The 23,697-nt window shown below is 38.4% G+C and overlaps 1 protein-coding gene and 1 long non-coding RNA gene across 3 annotated transcripts in view; both read left to right on the top strand.

Moving 5' to 3' along the window:
- Positions 1–4,485: 4,485 nt before the first annotated feature.
- Positions 4,486–23,697, top strand: part of LOC124161226 (adenylate cyclase type 8-like) — a 425,580-nt gene continuing 406,368 nt past the window's right edge. For both annotated transcript variants that reach the window (XM_046537495.1, XM_046537494.1), the window contains exon 1: positions 4,486–7,836. In XM_046537495.1, coding sequence (XP_046393451.1) covers positions 7,766–7,836 — 71 coding nt within the window. In that variant the 5' untranslated portion in view covers positions 4,486–7,765. The remainder of the gene's footprint in view (positions 7,837–23,697) is intronic.
- LOC124161229 lies at positions 20,955–22,107 on the top strand. The gene is made up of 4 exons (XR_006865348.1): positions 20,955–21,136; positions 21,567–21,660; positions 21,760–21,980; positions 22,070–22,107. It is a non-coding gene; the product is annotated as an uncharacterized LOC124161229 (long non-coding RNA).

Raw genomic sequence — 23,697 nt, 5'->3', positions numbered from 1 at the left:
TTAATTATGTTAATGAAACTGTTCGAGATAACAAGTTCGAAAAACAAAAAACATAATCTTTAATTATTTTTTTTACTTTTACTATGCTCAAAACCCCACTATTTTTATGATAACTCTGTATTTATCTTTTAAGGGACAAAAACACGATATACAGGGAGGAGAAATATTATGCCACGAAATTTTATATCTGGATAGCAGATGCCAGTAGGAACCAAAATTATTGATCGTGTTATGGTTGAAAATGCACCATTTTTAAGCTTCAGAAACTTTGAGCCAAGCGCTCCGATTGGCCGCGATTTTTCCCTGTTTCTGGTTGTTCTGGACAACTTATGGCTTCGAATGTTATGCCACCATTAGCCTTTGCCTTTGTGCAGAGCATTCGGTAACAGGGCGAACTCGCTGCTGATCGGAGCGTTTGGCTAATGATTTCTGTAGTTTAAAAATGGTGGGTTTTCGACCTAAACACCATTGATAATTTTGATTCTCATGAGCATCAGCTATCCAGGGTTGAAATTTCGTGGCATAATTTTTCTATGCCCTATGTTCGAAAAATTAAAAAAAAAAACATCTATGAGTAAATTTTGATTTCATTGAAATTATGCTCAAAACCCTGCCATTTTTTATGATAACTCTGTATTCATCCTTTAGAAGACAAAATAACTATACACAGGGCATACTGAATTCATTAAAACATTGAATTTAATGAATGCCGAGGATGAGGGGTGAAAAGAGAGGAGGTACTTACTGAGAGTGAATAAGATCGACCTTCGCGCTATCTTGGGTCATACATGAAGAATGCACGGGAAGGAGGGATAAATGATTAAAAATTCTTATTGCTATCCGATCGGCAGGATATCTATCTCATAGTTGTTTCCTTCGGACCTGGGAGTATGATGTCGCTCTGAGCTGATTTTCTCCGTATCGGTATGAATGATAAATTGATATCTGAATATTAGTAAGGAACAAGAAGTGAATCTGAAATTATTTTTAAATGTATAGTGCTGCATAATATCGGAATATTTTGTTTTCTGGAGCCCAAGATCCTCACATGACCTTGATACTTCAGTATAAGACGTAAAGCTGAAATATGCCGACAAAAAATTTAAAGAAGTTCGGAGTGGTTCCTCTGCTGGGTTTTACTACATTATTTACAATCAAATGATGATAAGCTTCGTACTTTCGATTTAATTTGTATCATATTTAATTCATCTTTATATGTGCAGCAGGTTGTTTATGGATGTCGTCGTTTTCCCTCACTCAGCATTCATATCTCTCAGTTATGACTTTTCCCTTCTCTCATACCTTTTGTCTTCACTTCTATATGTATGCCATGTTTCCAATTCACTCGTGGTCTTCATCTTTTTAGATATTTTGGAGGTCTCCAATCAAATATTTGCTAGGGCCATCTGGTGTCATCCATCCTGCCAACATGTCCAATACGAGGGTAGTTGCTTCCTTTCAACCTCGTCTACTTCGTCTTTTTCCAATTCCATCATCTCCATTATTGAAAGAGGCAAGCTTCCCTGGTTAAAGTTAATCACTGCACCATCTTGATCTTCGGGATGAAGCTGCGTCGAGTTGTTGTTTGAAATACTTGGGCCACATTTCGGACGCGATGCAGTACATCTCCTAGGTACACCAGGCGGTCAACTGACAGTGTTTGCCAAGAAGATGTATTGATGCATCGCCTCCGAAACGTTGGACATATGTGTGAATGATAACAACTCGACGCGGTTATGCGCACCGAAGACCAAAGTAGTGCAGTGATGTGATCTTCATTACCGAATCATTTCTAGCTTATCAACTCAAGTCTTTGTGCAACTCTTTCTCATGTAACTTTTATTCTTCGTCAATAACATAACACTTTTTTTCCTTAATGTCCAATACCTCTGCTCCATATGTTATCCCACTTTCCGCCATTGTGTTATAATTCTTTCCTCCTTTTTTCCTGCCAATATTTTGGCCTCATTAAATAAAATCTAGTGCTTTAAATTCATCTTTAAGGAGTATAAACACGATATAGATTTTCATGAGTGCATATGACGAGGAGAAAAGATGGTAAGTACTTACTGGAAGTGAATGGGATCGACCTTCTTGAATCAGCGCCATCTTGGGGGGTTATATATGAAGAGTGCAGTGGAAGGTGAAGGAGGATGAGTTGGAATAGCCGCGATAGAATGGGGCGGCCGAGAGTGGTATGTGTGTATATATGTATGTGAAGGCGGCGGCACTTGACCAAGCGACGGAGGGGAGAGCGCATTGTCAGCGTTCTTTTGTTGCCTCACACCATCCCGCGCGCGCCAATCTACTGTTCCTATACATATACATTCTTCCTCTCTTCATTCCACTCCTCTTCACTGCTTCATCTTCTCATTCCCTCCTTCGTCCTACCTTCTTTCTGCCTCTTTCATTCCAGGACAATTAGGTTTGAAAACGACAAAATTGCTATCACAGTGATGAAATGCCATTTATGAATAAACAGACGTAATTGTACAATTTCTTATTTTTTATATCTAAATTGTCGAAATAAACAATTCGATTACATTTTTTCACTTATAATTTAGGGAAATTTTTTTCTCTTGGCGCTTCATGTGGACAAAATTACTAACAACACTGAGATAATTGTGCTATTATATGTATTCAATTTTCAAACTGATGCCAATCAATCAAAACCACAATCGAGTTACATTTGTTATTTATTATTTAGGGAAATTTTCTCCTGGAAATTTATGGCAACATTATCAACAATATTACAGAAGTCATTGTGCAAAAAAAATGTTTAGCAATAGGGAAGTACTTATACTACTGTTATCCGTCAATATAAATTATAAATAAAAAATAATCGAACTGTGATTTCCTTTAATTTGTACGTTAAAAATTAGTTATTTCACAATTACTACTGTAATTTTATTAATATTGTTCACTCGAATTGCCATGAGAAAAAATTTCACTTAGTCGGGAATGAAACTATGGGCCTTTTTCTCATAGAAATTCAAGTAAAGTTCACCACCGTTCACGTGATAAAATTAAAAAAAAATACACGCGAATATAATTTTTTAAATTGCACTTAAACTTCGAAATTCTTTTTAATCTTGTTTTTCTCAGCCCTGGTGATGCCTGAAAGAGCTAAACCAGGAATAAGTTGTTGAAAAGTGCACCAATAATATTACGTTTTTACTTTTAACTATCTTTTTATACTTATTCAAGTCATAAAGATCCTCTGAATGCAGACAAGGAGAGTTAGTACTGTTTATAGGAAGTAACAACGATCTTCACTACTTTTTGTTCTGTTAAAAAAATACTTGTGACAATACGTTAGAAACCATTTGCATTTTATCGCTATTAATTTCTTTCTTATTGTTCCAATAACGCATTTACATTGAGTAATACTGTTATGGGATTGTTACGGCAAAATATATCGTCTATTTTATTACTAATGATCTTTATATTTATTACCTTCATTATTATTTGCTACATATCTATCATATTATACTTCATTATTATATTACATATACTTATTACCTTTGGAAAATTAATATGCATTTAAATTCATTACATTTGAAAGCATTTGTACTTTTTTATGTTTTTCATCATTTCTTCTGTAAACTGGCAAGTGAGATGTATGTTGAAATTTTACTAAATAAACAAATAATCGTATTTTCCCAAAAACTTTTTTGTGCAGTATGTTCTTATTCTCTCTCTTTCCTTCTGGCTTTATTTCTCTCTTGTTTCTCATCCTCTTCATCATCATCACCATGGCCACCTTCGGGTCACGTGGACATCATCATCACCACCAACACTCCCCACCCCCATTCTTTTCCTCCCCTCCCTCCCGCCCCTCCCCCTTTTTTAAACGTCACCTCCTCCACCTTCTTTTGGATGAGCTCGGAAGCCGGCGAGGTGATGATTTTGGCGTAGTGTGTGGACTCGGAGTCCGATAGGAAGATCCTCCGGCTAAGTTCTTCGGGGGATAACGAGGTTTTTTGTCTCGTCCAGGCCGCGGACGGGTCTATATGAGACGGGCCAGCAAGCGAGAGATCGCGAAAAAAGAAATAGTGATAATATTTTTCGTCGCTTCACGGGTCTTGTGTAATATCCACGAACCGTTCGACTTTCTTTAGCCCTGCGCTGATAATGTGTATCAAGTGTTTATAAATAAGTGTTTATATAGGAAGTGCACCTACCTTTTTTCTTCTTCATTGATCTCTTAAAAATTTCCGCAGTGATTTTCCCATACGAGATAGTGATAATATTTTACGCCTGTTTCATCGTTTTCCAGCCCTTCCGCAACTTCATCGAACCGTGTGACTCTGAAAGGCCCCTGTGCTTATAATCTGCGTGGTGTTAAAGTGTTATATAAATAGTGTTGGAAGCGTGCGGTTCAAAGGTTAAAGTGAAACGTCTCATCTGCTTCTTCAACACCGTTCTACTTAAATTTGCGGCCGTGATATACGATAGGTAGTACTGTTGTGGAGTCGCAGAAAAAAATAGTGATAATATTTTCGTTTTCTTTTCGTTGTTTCCAACACCCTCTGTTATCTCATTGAATCAATTTCATCTATCTTGTGTTCATTACGTGTCCAAAGCATTCGATTGAAAGCTTAAGTGCAACTTCTTTTTATACGCCAATCTCCAAAATTTTACGAGGGCGATTTGCGGAATTTATTTTGTCAAATTTTAAGTTCTGTGTTTCTGATTAGCAACTGAAAACTCGTCTTCTTTTTGTGACACATAAGGCTTTCATAGCAAAATAGTCTAGAGAAAAAGAGATGAAACTTTTCTGTGTTTAGAAGTCTAGTTTTGTAGCTTAATTTCTGTCAATACTAGCGTTACTTAGATAAAAAGAGGACATTATTATATCTTGTCTCGTGAAAAAATTGGAAACTTGTGTTTGCACGTAATACTTTGTGGGTGCATATTTAGTTAAAACCACTTTTTCCCTCATCTTCGTGCTGGCAGTTTTTAAGAAAAATATTTTTAGGGCTCCAGCTCACGGCAGAGTATCCCACTTCTCTGCGTCGACATAAGCGAGTGTTTTTCCCAGAAATGTCAGAACTATCGCTGTCAAAACCACTCCTCGTTGCGATGGAAAACGTTTTTTCCTGTGTGGTCAGTTACAAAATTTGGCGACGTTACCGTGAGTTGAATAGAGTCCCCAGAGGGCGCGAATGAAAGTAATATTGTCGAATCGGTTGGCGTGTGTGGAATATTTGGTCTGATGACTCTTCGCTTGAACTTGATCGAGTGACGTCCACTTTTTGCGAAAACGTTTTCGGCGTCACTGTCCTCTTGATAGATACCCCATTGTACGGAATTTTGCGAAATTACGGATGCATATAACTTGTGAAGTACTACGCCTTGAACGAAGTGGTACATAGCTTGATCGATGCCCTAAATTTTGACTCGTGAGAGAGAGAGAGAGAGAGAAGCAGGCAAGTTGGAGAGGTCATGGTTTGAAGCTCCGTGGCTCAGTCCCAAGCTGGGTGTCGTGCCGGCGGCCGGATGAAGTCTCCGCTGGTCTTCTTCGCGAGCGGTAGATCACGCTCGAAAAACTAGTCTTGTGCTTCGGGACATAACCTGCAGTGACTCGTATGGCGGAGACGGAGGGAGTTATCTTTCGGGGTTATTTCAGTGACCCCTTTCCCCCCTGAGCCCTTGCCCGAACCCCTGAGGATTCCCCATCGCAACGCTGTCTGACCCCTTAATACGTGATCGGAGTGGAAGAAGGCACCCCTCTTACAGCGGATAGGAATCGTTTAACCGCCCATGGCCCAAGGAATACTAGCGAAGTCTGTCTGGTGGAACTCTCCCTTCCACCGTATCGAGAAGTCTTCCGTTCCTTGCATAGGCTCCCACTCCACCCCATCCGGTGTGCTTCCCTTTTATTAAAAACGGAAGAAGAAAGAAAAAATCTTTTCGGAAGTGTCGATTTTTCCTTCGAGGAAAGGAAACGAGGTCCTCCACAGCATTTTTCACCCATATTTTTTTTTGCGGAACCAACTCCTGTGTGGTGATCTGGATACGGTGAAAATTCTGAGGGAGGACGGAATAGATTTTTGAAATCTGTCGGTGTTTGTTGTGATTTTATCAAGCTGATTGGGAGAGCTAACAGTGTTTCAACTTGTCTTACAAAACGTGCTACTTACATCTGATTTGCATGGTGTGTGTCGTTTGGTGCCGCTTGTTTGCTATTTTAGCTAATGTATTTGTAGTGGGAATTAGAATTAATGTTAGAATGAGGCACGAAGCATTAACGACCTTCTTAGTCGCCGTAACTTTCAACGTTATGAAAATTGCGGAAAGGGAATTCAGTGTGACGTCTCTAGGGTGCGATATATAAAGTTGACAAATAAAATAACGCCTTACTTTCTAAATTTCCGTGTCCTATGCGATTATAATGACATCTTTTAGTGTAGCTTAGGATCAGGAGAAAAGTTTTCGAACTTGTCATTCAAATTAGGCTTTAAGTTGTGTGTTTTTTAACGTTAACGTATCGGCATTCCGGAGAATACTTACAGCTTGATTTTATCACATTTTTAAAATTATAAATTTTTCGGGCCCTTTATATAACCATTGATGTAATCAGTGATACATTACTCTTTTTTTACATTGATGTAATAAATGATGCATTAGACTCTGTCGGCTATATTTAGATGTATTTTAAAATGAATGTAATATTCCTGTTTTTATTTTCTTATAACTCAATATACCCAGGCTGCGACATGGCATTCGATGGCCAAGTGATATGATTATTTTAATCAATATACCATATTGCTATTATAGTTACTTTCATAATTAGAAGCTTAAATAAGGGGAGATAAAATATTAAAACTCTTGATGTCCTCGTTACGAGCTGGCTCATATGAATAAAAGGAATTAGTATTCCACCTTATACCTTTTAAACCATTTTGATTACCTTGGTTTATAAGGGATGAGCTTGTGATTTCAATAATGAAGAATTTCGTGATTTTATAAACTCATTTTTAATTTTGTGAGGCAATGAATCAACTCTTCTCGGTATTTTAGGCGAATCATTCACTTAAACAGAGTTTAATGGACATGTTTTTCACTTGAAACTTGCGGCAACAATTAGGGAGGCTCTTAGAACCGTATGTTTTTTCGTCTCCCTTGGCAAGAGAGAGGCGTTCGCACACAATAATGCCGCCATTAACTCTTCTCACTATGTGGTCAAGCGGCTTGCTTTTTTGAGTCGCACGTCACGACGAGAACTCATTTAGGAAGAGAATCTTTTGAGGCGGTTGCGGGCAGCATATATCCTTACAGAACAGTGGAGCTGAGGAGAGGGCGAGCTGTTTATTTTTAATTTTTGCACGCTCTAAAAAAGTTATAGGAGCTAAAGAGAAAGAAGAGTTGGGGGTGGAATAGTGACGCGTTTTTTCATTCCTTTGTTTTCTCTAACGAGCACAGTTGTGCAAACAGCTTCACCTAATAATATTGAAGGATGAAACCAACCTAACAAACACGCGCATTAAGACACACACTTCCCAGTATAATCGCGGCAGCTGGACTGCGTCTAGGGGCTGAAATGAGTTCCTTGGACTAAAAGCGACTCGTCGAAAAGAAGTGCGCTTGTGTTTCTGCGAGTGAGTGAAGTGAAGTGTTCCCTTGTGTGTTGTGAGTCGAAGCGGGCCGCCTCTTTCTGTGTGTGTGCCTAATTGGGAGCTGCGGAAAAAGCTGTTGTTCCTCGGAAGGAGAAGTTGTCGAACCGAGAGGAGAAGTAGGGGGAGTCTTTAAGTGAGCCCAGATGTATTCGGTGCCGGAAGAAGATGAAGACGGTATCGAAGATGAAGAGGACGAGGAGGAGTCTAGCTCAAGGTAATTCATTGGTTTTGTGTTTGAGGTCATTAATTTTTAACTCCTTTGTGGCCGACCGTTCTAGCTATGCGAAAAATCCGCAGAGAAAGAAATCATCCGCCTTGACCGATGACTTTTTCTCGGTGGATTTTCACATAATTTGGGCATTGCGGGTGACTCACGTAAAGTTATCACCGTGTCTTGTCCCGGTATACTCAAAGGTTCTAGCTATGGTTCTATCCTAAGAAATAATAATAACAAGAGCGTAATTTGACCGTTAAACCTGCATTGTTCCGGTGGGCTTCTGTTTTTCCGTTAGTACGGTGGGGTTTGTGGATACTTCAAGCAGTGGCGTAGCCAGTGGGGAGGTCCGGACCCTCCCGAAATATAAAAGCGCAATTATTTTCCTTCATAAAAGAAAAAAAATTGAAAAATTATTGATTTACAAAATATTTCCTCAGCAAATGAAGTTTTTTCGATTATGAAAAAGTGTTTAAGTTAGCTAAAAACCCAATACTTAATACCTTTTTTTTCAAAATATTTCTCCCGATTTTGGACCCACCCGGAACGAAATTCCAAGAATCATAAAAAAACCGTCGTATAATAAAAGGCGACAAAGAATTTCAACCAAGTCACGCCTGCTACTACCACTTAAATCATAAAAAATATATCATTTAGCAAGTATTATATTTCATTGTGGCTTAACAACGTGCAAATAACTCAATTTATTATGACACTAAAACTCATCCTTTTCTGTACTGACAAATTATGGCCAATCACAAAATCAAGAAGTTTATCATTAGATTCTAAATCAACCGGTAATTGCAATGATCGACTTTTTGAAAGCGGAAGTCTAAGTAAATGACAATCAATTCATTTTCGCTCAATGACTTATGATTCATTCAATTAACTTGGTGATTCAATCGCTTTGAACGAATAAATCGAGAACGATCAATGACTAGAATCTTTTTGTTTTACATCGAATTTTGAATTGCTTATGAATTACTAGGGACCGGAAGTTTAAGTGATTAATGATCGACTTGTTTTCGTTCAATGACTCATGATTCACTCGATTCACTCGCTGATATGACTATCTGAAATGCTTTTGAATTACTTCCACCGCAGGACATCTGCATGCATACAGCGTGACAAATATAGCCCGTCCGCCCTTGCATTGTATGTCCCTTGGCGCTACGGTAATGGTGCGCCGGAGTAGTATGGATTGCACGCCAGTCCTCCCGATGATTCAGTGCGAGAAGAATTAGGACTCGCTCACACGTGGAGGTTATTTACACGAGTCGATCCGAATAAAGGAAGAGGTTACCTATAAAGGATACTTTAAGAGCGACTGTGCCATTTAATCATAATGACTCGAATTAGTATAAATGTGAATTAGCTATGATCGTGCTTAAATTCCTCGCGTTTCTCACGGTCAACTGCTGGTTCCTTGAACAATTTGCGTGCCATGAACGTAATATTACGCCCTGTTAATCTTTCTGAAGATTACCATGGACGTAATATTACGTCTTTCTATTTCATTGACTTTGTTTGCTTAACCCTTCCGCACTCGCGTCAAATTTTGGGACAAATATGCTCGCGTGGCGTCTGCTAGACGCCAATAGTGTACATTATAATATAATAGTTAATATTAAAATTAAATGCAACACACTACTTTTATGTTATTTATTTGCTCCTTTACAAGTTATAACATTGTAAATACAATAGTTTTTAACTTATTTAAGACATTTTAACCATCTTTTAGTAACTAAGCACATTTTTGATACATTGCTCTCAATTAAACCACATCACAGCAACAATTACATATTTTTATCCTTGCAAACAATACAAACGTATTCAGAATGCTCTAAACATATATAATGATCACAGGAAATGCACCTATATTTTGTCATTCGATTTTTTTTTCTGTCGCAAATGTAACATCTCTTTCTAGAATTCTCTTTTTTCTCCTTCGTTTTTTCCTCCGATTTCCTACGAATACTTTTGGAACTGCAAGTACTTGACTCATTATGTTCAGTTTCTTTGTCTTTCTCACTAATGGCTAAAGTTCTTTTTCTCAATTCCCTCGGTAAATTTACCACGTGACTACGTTTTTGCAGGTGCTCTTTAGTTAGTTCTTGCGCAAGGACTTTGATAAAATGCCTTCTTTTCAAAATTGCATGAGAACTCTCTTTGTTGTTTACAAGGTAAATAACCTGAGCATTTATTGCTGCCACATTGAGCATGGTATAAAATATAGTCATCGGCCACCTTTTGGTGTTTCTTGCTACTGAGTAAGTCGCGCATAATTTATCAACTACATCAACGCCAGATTTAGTTGCATTGTAAAATGTCACGATCTCTGGCTTATTCGAATTCCCTGTTGTTTCATCGATTGTGGAATCATGATGCATTGAAGATATTAAAATTACATTTTTTCGTGGCTTTGGTATGTATGATACCAATGTGCAATGCCTATCAAATCCAAAACGAGTTGTAAATGGTTCTCGACCGACAGGGGATGTAAAACTGGGTGGAAGCTGCCGTTTATTCTTCCTTACTGTTCCTACATACGTAAGGTTAGCTTTGAGTAGGTCTAAAACTAGCTCATAACTGGTAAACCAATTATCGGCGGTTATATTGCGACCACTGTGAGCAATCGGTCTAACCAACCTTTTTACAACATCATTGGCACTGTTACTAACGTAAAATGGGCCTTCCGGCTGCTTCCCAACGTATACTTCTAAGTTCCCTGTGTAAAATGTTTTAGAATCTGCTAGAGAAAATATCTTAATTCCATATTTTCCTGGTTTACTCGGGATGTATTGCCTAAATGCACATCTTCCTCTGAATTTTGATAGCATTTCATCAATAGTTACGTATTCTCCCAAAGAATAACTTTCACGGCAATTTTGAACAAATATATCAAAAACCTCTCTAACAGGTGCAAGCTTATCTAATAGCTTCCTATCGCTTCTAGTTGCTTTGTCATCAAACCGAAGGCTTTGTAAAATAAAGTGGAAGCGCTTACGAGACATCACCAATCGAAAAAATTCAACACCAGTTCCATCTGTAGACCACAAATCACTTGTATTTAGCTTACTATTTCTAAGGAAACCTGCCATATACAGTAATCCAAAGAAAGCTTTCAGTTCACTCAAATCGGTAAATTTACAATCTCTTTCCCTATCGTAACGATCTTTTTGGGATTCAATGAATTTATTAGTGTTTTCCAAAATAATAGCAAGCAGACTGTCGGTAAAAAAACATCTCCAACACTCGAGTACAGTCTTAGCGGTTGTAGCACTTTCTTTCACACGTGAATTCAGGTTTACAATATTATGACGACGAGTCCTTACAGTCACCACTGGTATTTGCAAAGCCCACTTCGTAGTTTTGTCTTTCCCAAAAACAAATTCTTTACCTGATTCTTCATCCTCTCGGTCACTTTCTTCCTCACTAGTAATTTCTTGCTCCGTATCCGTGTTTTGCAATTGTTCCTTCAAGGAATCTTCTTCACCTTCGCTCTCATCATCTACTGCAGACAATTCTGAATCTGATGATTCCATCAGAAGACGCTGCAGATAGCTACGATCTTCCTCACGCATTAGGTTTAGCTGTTTTTTTCTCTCCATCTAAGGGACGTAAGTAAATCCAGAAGAGATACATCATAATAGGGAACAACCATCTACAGCGTGATTAATTTCATAAATGTATATGCATAAATATAAAGGAATATAAAACTTACACTTTCGAACAATGAAACACTATGAAGTGTAGCTTGTTCCACTGCACCACTCTGGAATTACTCGCACGTTTTACTGATAAAATTCAGGGGCTCCTTGCAGTCACAAGTTCCTTTCTGACGCACCAATACACCAACGGACAAAGAATGAGTGGTCGATAGCGGGATACTTGGGTATTTATACGGAGGAACTACAAGAGTTGCACATTTGTATATCCAAAAGAAAACAAGTTAGTAAATTAGCGCAATATGTGGGGACCCGACGTGGCATCTCTGCGGCTGCGAGAAATAGATAAGAAAAAGATAACTTGTCATAGATATGTTGGAGAGTTTCTCTAAGGTTGCAGATTGAAAAGAAAACAAAGTCGTCACCGAAATGGTTTTAGAGGCGGCGTCTATCACACTGTGCTGAATAGACATTGATAAGATACGTTAAAATTGAGACTCGACGAAAAGGCAAGCGTTGGACCTACGCAGATAGAAAACAAATTAGCAGGGCATATGCCGAATTCAAAAGAAAGCAAAGTCGTCACCGATATGGTTTCGCGACGCGGCGCCTATCCACAGTGCTGAATAGACTAGGGTAAGATACGTTATAATTGAGACTCGACGAAAAGACAAGCGTTGGACCTACGCGGATAGAAAAAAAAGCAGCTGGGCATATGCCGAAACAGCAGGCCGTGGCGTGCCGCTCCCCAGATTGCAATCAATTGCTGTGCAATTAAGTTGCACACAAAAAACCCACAATGGATGGGTGGCTGAAATACGACCTTCGAATGATTGTCTCCGGTGAAATCGAGAGCAGTAATTCCTTGATATATTCCCGCAGTAAACAAAAACGCGAGCTTAAACCACATAAATAAATAAGAGAAAAAAATTGCATTTTTATTTACAACAAATTAAAGATAATCATAATTAATAATAGCATTAAATAACAATTATAAAATATAAGAAATGAGCATTGATTGAAAATAAAATATTTATTAAATTGTAACGAATCTAGTCGCGTGGCGTCTGACAGACTCAAATACATTTCAAAAACCCTTGCCTGGCACCCTGCTATAAATTTATCTGATATGATTTAACTGAATGGCAGACAATTCGAAAAGAGTAAGGTACCTAGAAGGAGAAACTATTATACGCACACTTTGGCCGAAGAAAAACAAAAACATATTGGTTGGCGTCCAGCAGACGCCACGCGAGTAGCGGAGGGTTAAGGGCGTAATATTTCGCCCGTGGTACTTTTCCAGTTTACTGCTTAGTAGTTTTGTTATTTCAAAAATCAACTGCTCGGAAAAAGAGTTCTTTTAATGTCTTGAGGACGCAAAGCCCTCTCTAGCTACCGGCACCCTTATCTCAGCCTACTTTGTGTGAAAATTCTTTGAAGGAAAGAACCGTTCGTTGAGGGTGCAGTGACCCTTTTTGTCATCCAGGATTTTGAATGCTATGCTTGGAACAATTCTTTTTTATGATTTTTATGGTTTTATTAGTTCAAATTGAGCCTAATAAAAATATTATGCATTTTATGGCGATACATCATTTGTTGCAACTTTTTTATAAAAAAAACAGTAGGTTTTCATTGTTAAAACATATATTTAAAATTAAGCAATAAATGTTATTCAACTCATTCATAAAGAAGATCAAAGTCCATTTATATTGAAATATACATCGATATAAATATATTTTTGATGCTAATGTTTTTAAAAAAATTGTGAATTTAGTGAAAATGGCCGGACTTTTCAGTAGGTCTTTAAAATGAGCTGCCGGCACTAAAAGTGTTAATGTTAGGTGGCGCTGGACTACTTAGGTCTTAGGATACCACGCCCTCCCATCTCTGAAATGTCTTCTTGTATGATATATGGCACGATGTGATGGAAGATATTAGTATTATATAAATAAATGGCATTGCAATATTTCCACTGTCATTGATGTCGACGACGCTTCGCTAGTATCTAGCATATTCAAATTGAATCCCAGGAATACCAAAGAGTTCTTGATTTCCAAGCTTTCTTAATGCTATAAGGTGTTGACTAAAAGCTGTCACAATAACTTCGGTGCCAATAATCTTTTCCTCGATGTTCAAATTCCTCATTACCATCTATTTTTTGACCCCCAAACATGCCTCCGAATAGTAGAGGCATAGAGACATTGTGATAGATAGAAAATGTAATGTTTCGACACTTTTTCCTGTGGTTTCAGACTTTTTTCAGAGGGGGTGCGATTCAATGCCTTTTTGCCGTATATCTTCTCGTCCACCCCAATCGCATGCGGAAAGTTTGTGGGAAATGGATTAACTAACTCTGGGCGGAAATGGATTAACTAACTCTGAAACCCAATTTATATCGCTGATACCCTGCTACCAATATCGCTTTAACAGAGAGTATCAAATTTTAGTCGATCATTAAGGGCCACCCGACCGTTATATGCCGCCACTTAACCTGATCTTGTATGCACAATAACAACTTCTAAATGCGGTTGTTTCCAGTAACCAATTGCCCCTACTTGGTTGAATTTACCCTGAGTAGAATACAAATATATGTTGTTGTTGTCATGTTGTTATCTCTGCAAGTAAATTTTTCTAATGCTGATATCTATGGATGTGTATGTAATAAGTTCAAAGGTTAGCCGCCAGGTAACGCTACTGCTAGATTAACAGAATCAGATAAATGAATTGGGATATATTATTTCTAGGATCACAGTGATTTGACCGAATGGACAATAAAGCAATTAACTATTTTGGCCGTTTTGAGAAAAACATATTTATTCCTTAGAGAAGGGTGTTAAAGGAATGCGTCTTAAACAAGAGCAAAAACCTTGCGCGGAAGATAAATGTTTAAGTTACAGTACAAATACTTGTAAAGATATATTTCATTATTGAGCATTTTCATACGCACCAAATCTATCCCTCGTTATCATAAAATGGAATTTATTGCTTAACAATTGATAATAGCCCCGTCATCATCACTGGTGATGAGCGGCACTGTGATTTTCCAATCACTTCGTTACCTGTGACTTCTACTCATAAGTAACGGTGATTCTTAATACTGTGATTTGCGGTCATAGAGGTGAATAACTCTTAAAAGTAAGCGGTGATTTGTGGCGCTGCTATTCCTGCTACTTTGTCCAATTCCAATGAGTGAGCTCTCCACGAAAGAAACGAATAAACTAATTGGAAAATCAAGGAAAATATTTTTTAGACGGAATAGTTCTGATTCTGTGTTTATATCAAGATAATTAAGTAGATTTGATACGGTAAAGGAATTGATAAGGGGAAATCATTGAAATCCCATCGGCATTTTTATAACATATTTTATATTTAAACCATCATTATTCAAACCGTTACCTGTAAATTTCGTAAAGAATGTCTTATTCATATTAAAAGATGAATAAGACATCCTTCATTATACTGTTGGTAGCAGTGGTAGCAGCCGAAGTTATCTTCACCGTATCCACAGTCGCAGTGATTTTAAGTATTCAGTGGTTTAGTCACCGGTAGTGATCGGCTACTTCTCTTCAATCACAGGTATCGTTAATATATATAGCGATATATCGCTAATCACTTGGTAGCAGCCTGTGCTTTCCTCACCGAATCCAGTGATCCAATCACACTGATTTCGAGTATTAGATCACCGACAGTGACTGCTACTTTTCAGTAACGGTGATTCAATCACAGTTAGCGATATATCGCTCATCACTAATCATCACTGTTCATCAATCCCAGGATTGGTTAAACGCAGCTCCCCACTCAATTCTCCTATCAGCTAATCTTTTCACACCTACGAATTTCTTCTCCTTCATAATAAACCCACAATAATACAATCTATCTTTAAATATTACCTATTTCCGAGGTGCGAAATGCTGGTAGGTTGACTTCCAGCAATAATCATAACCAATCCATCGTTTTCTCAGGATAGTTTCATAAATTCCGGTAATCCAAAATGATTTTTTCACGCGAAGTTTCACCGCTGGTGTATACACCCCTACACGTTGACTATGTTCAAAGCTATTCCCTTCATGTCTTCTGCCTTGCAATTGTCCTCTTGTTCCTTATTTTCCTAAACCATAAGACCCTATTTAGTCTTAATCGCCCTGAGGTGCTCGATCAGCTTGCGGCATTCAGCTGGGGCTGCCTTTTTTACGGTTCAATTCTGAACCTATCCACAGTCCTTACTCCTCTTACTTAAGTCCCGGACTAGGTTTCCTTCTAAAAAATTTCCCGTATATCGGCGATTTAAAATGAATGGCGGTCTTTGAAATGATGCATGATTACCATGCATATGTTTCCCTTTTCTTTACGAGGGTTCATTATAGAACTGGCTTCAAAAACCAAAGTGTATGTGATTTATTTAAAGATTTGAAATGGTGGATCACAGACAGATTATGGTGGTATGATATGGTATTTGAAGGATGCGATCGACAGCTTAGGCCATTTGCGCCATGAGGTAAGGGTATGTAATCAAGGGTGGAGAGAAACCTGGCGTCGGCATTAGCCTGCTCCTAACGAGAGGCGTCAAGGGGACCACGGCTTAACGTCCCATCCGACGGACTGAGTGTTGCGCTTGGAATGCCCTCCACAGAACATTCAAGCAGGGATCCTTATTATTATTATTACAAATTGCTGCTAGTAGACTATTGCCTGGTGGCAGCATTAGATGTGTACATATGAATAACAAATGTACCTATCTAATACAAAGTTTAGAAACAGAAGAGACACCCATGGTAAAAAATAATACATTAATTCTGATTTTATACTACTAAGAATTTAACATTGTCCCTATTAACCAATTTCAAAGTATCCGTTGAATGGGCAGTCTGTGAAAAGTCCCTGCCACCGCCGGGATTTGAACCCGAGCCTACAGGGTGCGAAACCAGTCCTCTAGCCACCACACCAACCCGATCCCCCACAGACAGATTACTCGTTCGAGTGACAGTTCGGCCGCATGTACATGTACATATACATATTACCCTTAGAGCAACATCTTGGATGATTGGCAGGGGATGGTCCATTTAAACCGTTTGTAAAAATGCCCTTACTGCTTTATTACCTTGTTATATGAAGGGTTATTGTCATTTTCAGGATCGCGTCTCTTCGATACGGGTGATTTCTACGAGGTAGCTCGCACGGAGATTTCCACAAATGCTTCTTCCCAATAGATTGAAAAAGAATCCTTTCACGATTTACCGAGCAAATTAGTCAGCTTTTACTAGTGATGGCCAAAGGATCTCAGTGCTTGTGCTGCGGAAGCGAAGAACCAAGGTTTATTTACACTAGAGTGTGAGATTTCAGCGTTAAGGATGAACTACCACTACCGGAGGATATCTCGCAATGATAAAAAGGTTCCCATGTTTTCCTAGATGAGTATCTCAATGATTTTGTGTATTGTATTATGCAGGGAATCACATTCTAATTTCGATTTTCTTCTTCGGTGATTCAGATTGTTGATGTTTCGGATAAGAAATAATAGAGCGCATGAAAGTAACACGAAAAAAATACATGACGTTATTGTTAATGGAAGTGGAAATTCGTTGTCCTCAAAACGTAAATTTACCGTTCAATGTCTTCTCAAGAAGTTTAACTTGGAGCAAGAAGTGAAGACGAAGGAAATAATGCAGAATGTCACGAAAAAAATACTTTTTCAATACGTATTTCCAGAAATGGGACGAATGTAAGAGAGCCAGCAACTTTGAAAAAAAAACGATGATGTTGGTGAGAGAAGGATATACCCAGCTGACGTGCATAATATTCTCCTTGAGACTCCTTGCTCAGGTAGTGACCTATTATTGTTTAACGTATTCGTATTGGCTTTACTTTCCTCCTAGGCGATTTTATATCGCCATTGTCGTTTAATTCCTGGTTTTTCTGGATAAAGCAGCACAGAAAGGCCTAATAAACACTTTAAGAGGTCTTGTGATAGGTCTAACAATAAGAGAAGAAAAGTGACTGATTTGAGAAAGCATCAGCAGCTGAGTTATCGCCGGCCACATATATGACACTGCGCTCGCAAGGGAATGAAGCGGCAACGAAGATAATCACGAAATTGACCACGACCACCCCCACCCGAGGGAAACGGACATTACAGAACTGGAGGAAAATACCTACAACTCAAAGTGAACTGACGCCAGAAGAAGCTCTTTCGCCGATTGTTGATTGCAATTTATCAACATTTCTATTAAAATTACTCGTAAGACTGCCAAAATCTGTGGCCACCAGCATTATCCTAGTTATGAAAGGGCTAGACGAAAAAAAATCTACCTACCCAGAGGGGATATCAGTGGAAGAAAAAAATTAGTGGACCTTCAAGGGCTTCTGAACCACACAGCCTCGCGCATCATAGCAATGCCAAGATTCAGTGATGATCACGGGGTCAACTATTCCCTTGAATGCAAATGAATACTAGTTGTAGAACTGGTGAATTTATTCTCTATGTTTTCTTATGATTTATATATTTATGTTAATTTATAATGGTTCATATATAATTTCATGTTTTCAGTTGCATTTTTCGAAATATAAAATGCTTGCGATGTGATTTATGATGAGAGTCATATTAGAAAAAATGATGACCCAAAGTTCAGCTATTAATTAACAACTACTTATGTCTTGAGACGCAGGTTTCGGCTCTCCCGCAGAACTTTTATCATCGTGCTCTATTCCATTGCTTCTTTTCATCGGTGTTAATAAAAAAATATTTTCAGCTGTAACATTAGTGACCATTGTTTTTCGCATCCAAGTGTGACTTTCAAGCAAGCTAGTTGACATATATTGTTACATTTTATTAATAATTTATTTCGTTAGTTGAATATATTTCACGTAAGTACATATCAAATGAGAAACCTCTCCATTTTTCGTTTGCCACCCGTTTTTCCCTTCCGTTCAGAAAACTGCGCGCGATGATATCTTCATTATGTAAAAAGAGTACATTCCGTCAAAATAACATCATAAACCACAATTCAATACTGCAATTGTATTTTTTTTACATTTTGTCTTATTCCCAAACACCGAGTACAGATCATATTGAGCCATTTTATATTGGGTATTCGAAAAATTTAACAATTAATTACACGAACTACCAACCTCTGGATAAAGGAAACCTAACCAGGCGGGAATCGAACCCGCGATTTCTGTATGGCAGGCGAGGACTTTACCCAGCCGCCCATAGGCGGATCTAGGGGGGGCACAGGGGCACGTGCCCCCCACCCCGGATCCTTAAAAAATATGCAAGATTTTTAATAAGGTCCCGTTATCATGGCCTTCTATTTGTATTACGGGGTATCCTTGTGCCCCCCAGAACAAAATCCTGGATACAGCCTTGCTTGTGCCCCCCCCAGAAAGAAATCCTGGATTCGCCCCTGCAGCCGCCACCTAAGTCGATAACATGATTTTGACGAAATGCCTGCTTACATAATGGAAATAATATCGTCAGCAATTTCGGAAAAGGTGTAAACTCAAAAGGACCTTAGCATCTACAGGCCTATTTTTTCAGCGCCTGAGAGAGGAACAAGGACCCCATTAATTGGCTTCTACTATTTTTAATTGGCTCGCCGGCATTTAGGTGTCACGTATCAACTCCGACTGAGACCCCTGATCCAGCGACCCGTATCATATTTTTCATGAGTATCAAATTTCTCCTCGGAGTCGTCGCCGGTGAAGTTGGGAGGGAAGCCTTTTCCCCCCCTTTCTCTCCATCGAGGCGCTTCGGGCTTCGGCTTCGTTCTCCATGTCCCGGCGCTGCGGCTAGAGGTCTTCGTGAGCCGTTAAATTGGGAAATTCAAATGCTAGGGTGCCCCCCTAAGGCTTTGCAAGTAACTAAACTTCGCCGCCGTAGGACGGGTACGTTGAAATACAATCTTATATATTGTGGTTTTGGTTTCCTTACTACATACTTTGCTTGTCACCTGTTTATTTAGGCCAGAGTTCCACCTAAATATTTAGATTCGTCAGTTAAATTAAAGCTATAGTTATCACTGTTAATGGGGGTGATTCTTTTATGGCCTCTCAACATATTTTCACATTCTCTTGTTTTATTTTCGTTCACCATTAGTCCATCTTTCATATTTTCTAATAATAATTTTTATTCTAAATTCTTTAGATCTTTACTACGGCTAAGTCGCGCTAGTAAATTTATGCACCGTGAGGTGATTTCTTGACGTGGCATATGTATCTCTTGGCATTCATTAGTAACACTATAGATACTATTTTTTAATCTCCATAGTGATCGGTTTCGAAGGGTTTCTTGTCCACATTGCTTGGAATTCAATGCCTTCGTTGATATAGAATTAGATCAGTTGTATTTTTTATTCTAAATTCCGATAACTTCATGCTCATTTTTGATCTATCAAGTTCATTTTCCTACTGGATGTTAAATTGATATTACAAATTTCTTAAATAATCACTCAGCATCGCAATAGATCGATCGTTGGCTTAATTAAAGTTTTCAGAGTTCACTCCAAATAAAATACTATTCATTCAATATTCGCTTATACAAGTGAGAGAGTTATCGCAAGCCAAAGTTTAAGTTTATATTTTTGCATAGGAGAAGAAGGCAAAATTTCTTTAGTATTTCCACCTCTGCCATCTGGAAGGTTTTGGCTCGGTTGGAATCACCAATTTTATGGTTTCCATGGTTTCCATGGAGTACTAAAGAAGTGATCTAGGAGCCTCCCTTTCCTTCCAGCGCTACCTTCTTCAATTCACTGTAAGGCCTACTCCCTTTCAATCTATCTAAAAATCCTATTATTTTCCTTCCCCTCCCTCGTTTCCCTAACATTATACGCTCTAACACCATTTTCAACATACCCTCCCCGCTAAGGATTCGCTCCATCCATACATTCTGTCTCCTCCGTACCTCATCTAAAAGCTGCCTCTCCTCGCCAACCATATCCAGCACATAATTAGGGATATTAACCGAAATTTACATTCACGGTGAATTGATCTATCAAATTCATAACTTTTCAATTCCATTCCTCGCAATTACACACATTATACTGCAAAGTATTGGGCAAAAATGGATCTCATTGCACTCATCACCGCGCCGCGGACATTTTTGAAAACCGATTAAAATGCCACCGAAGTGGCAACAGACATCAGCCTTCTGTGGGATGAAATTGGGCCTCCTCTATGCAGTCCTCTTGGTTGGAGCTATCGCTGTAAGGGACGGAAAAAATGAACGTGTGAGGTAAGCTTAAGCCTCTGCGCGTAAATCAGAATTCGTGTCTCTTCGGCTATTCACGGTTGCATGCTCACTTGAGGCGAATATCGCGTCGGGTATATTTTCCGTCGAAGCGTCTCGTGACCTTCAGTTGGCCGGCGATGCTATCACGGCGAGTAGACTTGTAGGTGAGGGGGGGAGAAATTCGCGGCGAAGCGGGGTCGAGCCGCTACCCCGGCCACCGTGGCGTGGCAATCGCGTGACGTCAGGGTAACAGCCAATCGGCAGCGACTAGCAGACAACAGCAAACCGTTTGTAATCGTTTGAATCTAAACATGCCTTCGTCTCAACGTTGTCATGCTTTTGGATACGGCGCGCGGAAAACTCCTGATAGCCCTATCAAATTGCATTCATGTCCTCGGAATGAACATCTGTAAGTACAAAGTGAAAGAATCCTATAGTATAAGTTGGCAATTAATGCACTGAAAGCCAGTAGGTGACTGCGGCGGTTCCGCTGTTTATCCCTGTTTTTCCAATTCACTTTCAAAATTAATGAAACAATCTGTTTTTATGTGACATATCGTACTTAGCGTATAATATTCTTATGTTCTGGGAGTATCTGTGGATTGTTTTCATTAGTGTCATACTATATATGTGCTGTAAATGGTGTTATGACGGGGTAAATGTAAGTGCAAAGGGTGGGGACTCAAGTACTATTAGGTCATTATTTTCTTCCATGCGAGAGACAGTCATTCACTATAAGATAATTATATTAGGGAAGCTGGCGTGATGAGTAATCCCTTTGAAGATAGTCCTTTCTATTCCTCCAACACTTTGGCAAAGATATCCTATCTTTATTTCAGATTTGCGGGTGAAAAAATGTTCACCATCGATGACCCTCCACATCTCCTGAAGTGCTCACGAAACATGTTCATGGAATATGACAATAAAGAAGAGGTAATTATCTACGTTATTTATAATTTATATACATTAGCAAATATTTCAAAATTGTCATTATTATGTAAATAACCATAATTAATTATACATTTGTTGTAGATGACAGTTGGTGGTGTAGCTATTACAAGAGTTGGAAAATAGACCCACGATGAGGAGACTGTGAATCTGAGTAGAAGACTCACTGGGAATATCGTTCACTTCCCCAAGATATCCACCTCTGCTCATAATCCTAGGTGAATAGAGGAAATGAAAGGGAGCCTTGCCGCCCATGTATTCTGTCGATTACGGTCTTCTCCATTTGGACATTTTTGTTCGGTTAGGTGAGTATGATTTCATATAGATATGAGAAACTTTAAATAGATGAAATTAGTAAGGGAGACATCCATGTTATTTTTACTGTCTATTGCAGGGTGGATTGATGGTGTGAGTGTGACTGCAGAAATCGTTCAATTCATAAAGCAGTTTTGCAGCTTTAATGGAAGTGCCCAACAGAAGAACTCGAATGGAAATCTTGTGGCCCCTTGCATGATAAATGTCTGCATCTGGAATTTTAGGAAGAAGGTATTGAAAAAGTTGATATATTTGTGATTCGCCAATTCTGTGCAGTCTCTATAGTGGGTATTTCTATATTATGTCAGATATTTTATTTATCAAATTGCATTTCTCTGACCAAGCATTAGCCTGTACCTCTCCTGATGTTTTCAAAGTTGTATGGTATGGTTTTTTGGAAAGTATCTTTCCCTGTTACTCATTTAGTCTGTTTAATTACTCATGCACCAAGATTCAATAGAACACATCAGTCAGATTACACAACATAGCCAACATTCTTAGCACACCTTACAAAATTATTCGGTACATATAATGGCCTGATTTATTTCAACAATCAACGATGGGAATACCATTCAAGATATGTATAAACATGCTGTTTTCTGTATAAGATGAAGGAGATATTATTTCTTTGTATCTTATGAGACATTCTTTTCTCTGTCTTATAGGGAAGTGTAATGAAACTTTGTCTTAAGGCCTCACCCTTAGTGAGCAAGATATGAGAAATATTAGTGAAAACAGTTGTTACAGTTATTGCTACCAACTTTAATAAAATAACCATTACTTAAAGACAATGAGTACCAAAACCTCTAATTTTTGCATGGCAGTGGTAATACAGCCAACTTTTTGAACAAAGGACAGTAAAGGGTATCATGTTTTTAAAAAATTCATAGCCTAAATGCCTCTTTTTTTGATCTATAAAAATGGCCATTGTCTTATTGTTAGACGAGGAACTCCAATGTATTCAATGAGATAGGTAGAGAAAGTATGACTCACTTTTTGCATTTTTCTTTCAATTCTCCAAAATTATTGTTGCTGTGAGAACAATATACATATTGGTGTCAACAGCATAGGGAATGGATTGGAACCATTTATTTGTAGAAAACTATTTATATGATCATTTATGTGTAAAAGTGATAGGATAGGCACAGGGAAGGAGCCTAATGGAACTACTTGCTTTAGGCCTGTACCCAGGCAAATGAAAGTTACACCATTTCCTGAGGTAATGACAAATTGAATTTGGTCCGACAAGTAGGTTTCAATCAAAATTAGCTATGACACAAAAACCATCAAGTCAAGTTTATTGAGTATCAATTGGTGGTCCACAGTGTTAAAAACTTTTGAGAAATCGAAAAATATTGTAGCAACTTCCATTTTATTATACAGTGCATTGATAATCTGGTTTTCTAAGTGATGGATTTCAGAAGATGAGATTACTGTTTCCTGCCCTTGGTATTTATGGTTAGGAAGTAAATACCTATGTCCTTATTGATGTTGGGGGAATATGAATTATTTAATCAGTATAACTGCATTTATCAAGGGAGATATTATCGTGGGAAGAAATGGATTGCTAGACAAGTGAATCTCATCTATTTGTCAGCATAAATGTGAAAATTATAACTTCATATCTCAAATGAAACTTGTCTAAAGGAGGTAGTAAAGAAATGCTAATAGTTCAGTCAGACTGTTGAAAATTTACTGCAGTCAAAA

This window comes from Ischnura elegans, chromosome 6 (genome assembly GCF_921293095.1).
Source record: "Ischnura elegans chromosome 6, ioIscEleg1.1, whole genome shotgun sequence".
NCBI lineage: Eukaryota > Metazoa > Arthropoda > Insecta > Odonata > Coenagrionidae > Ischnura > Ischnura elegans.
This window is presented reverse-complemented; position numbering and strand designations above follow the sequence as displayed.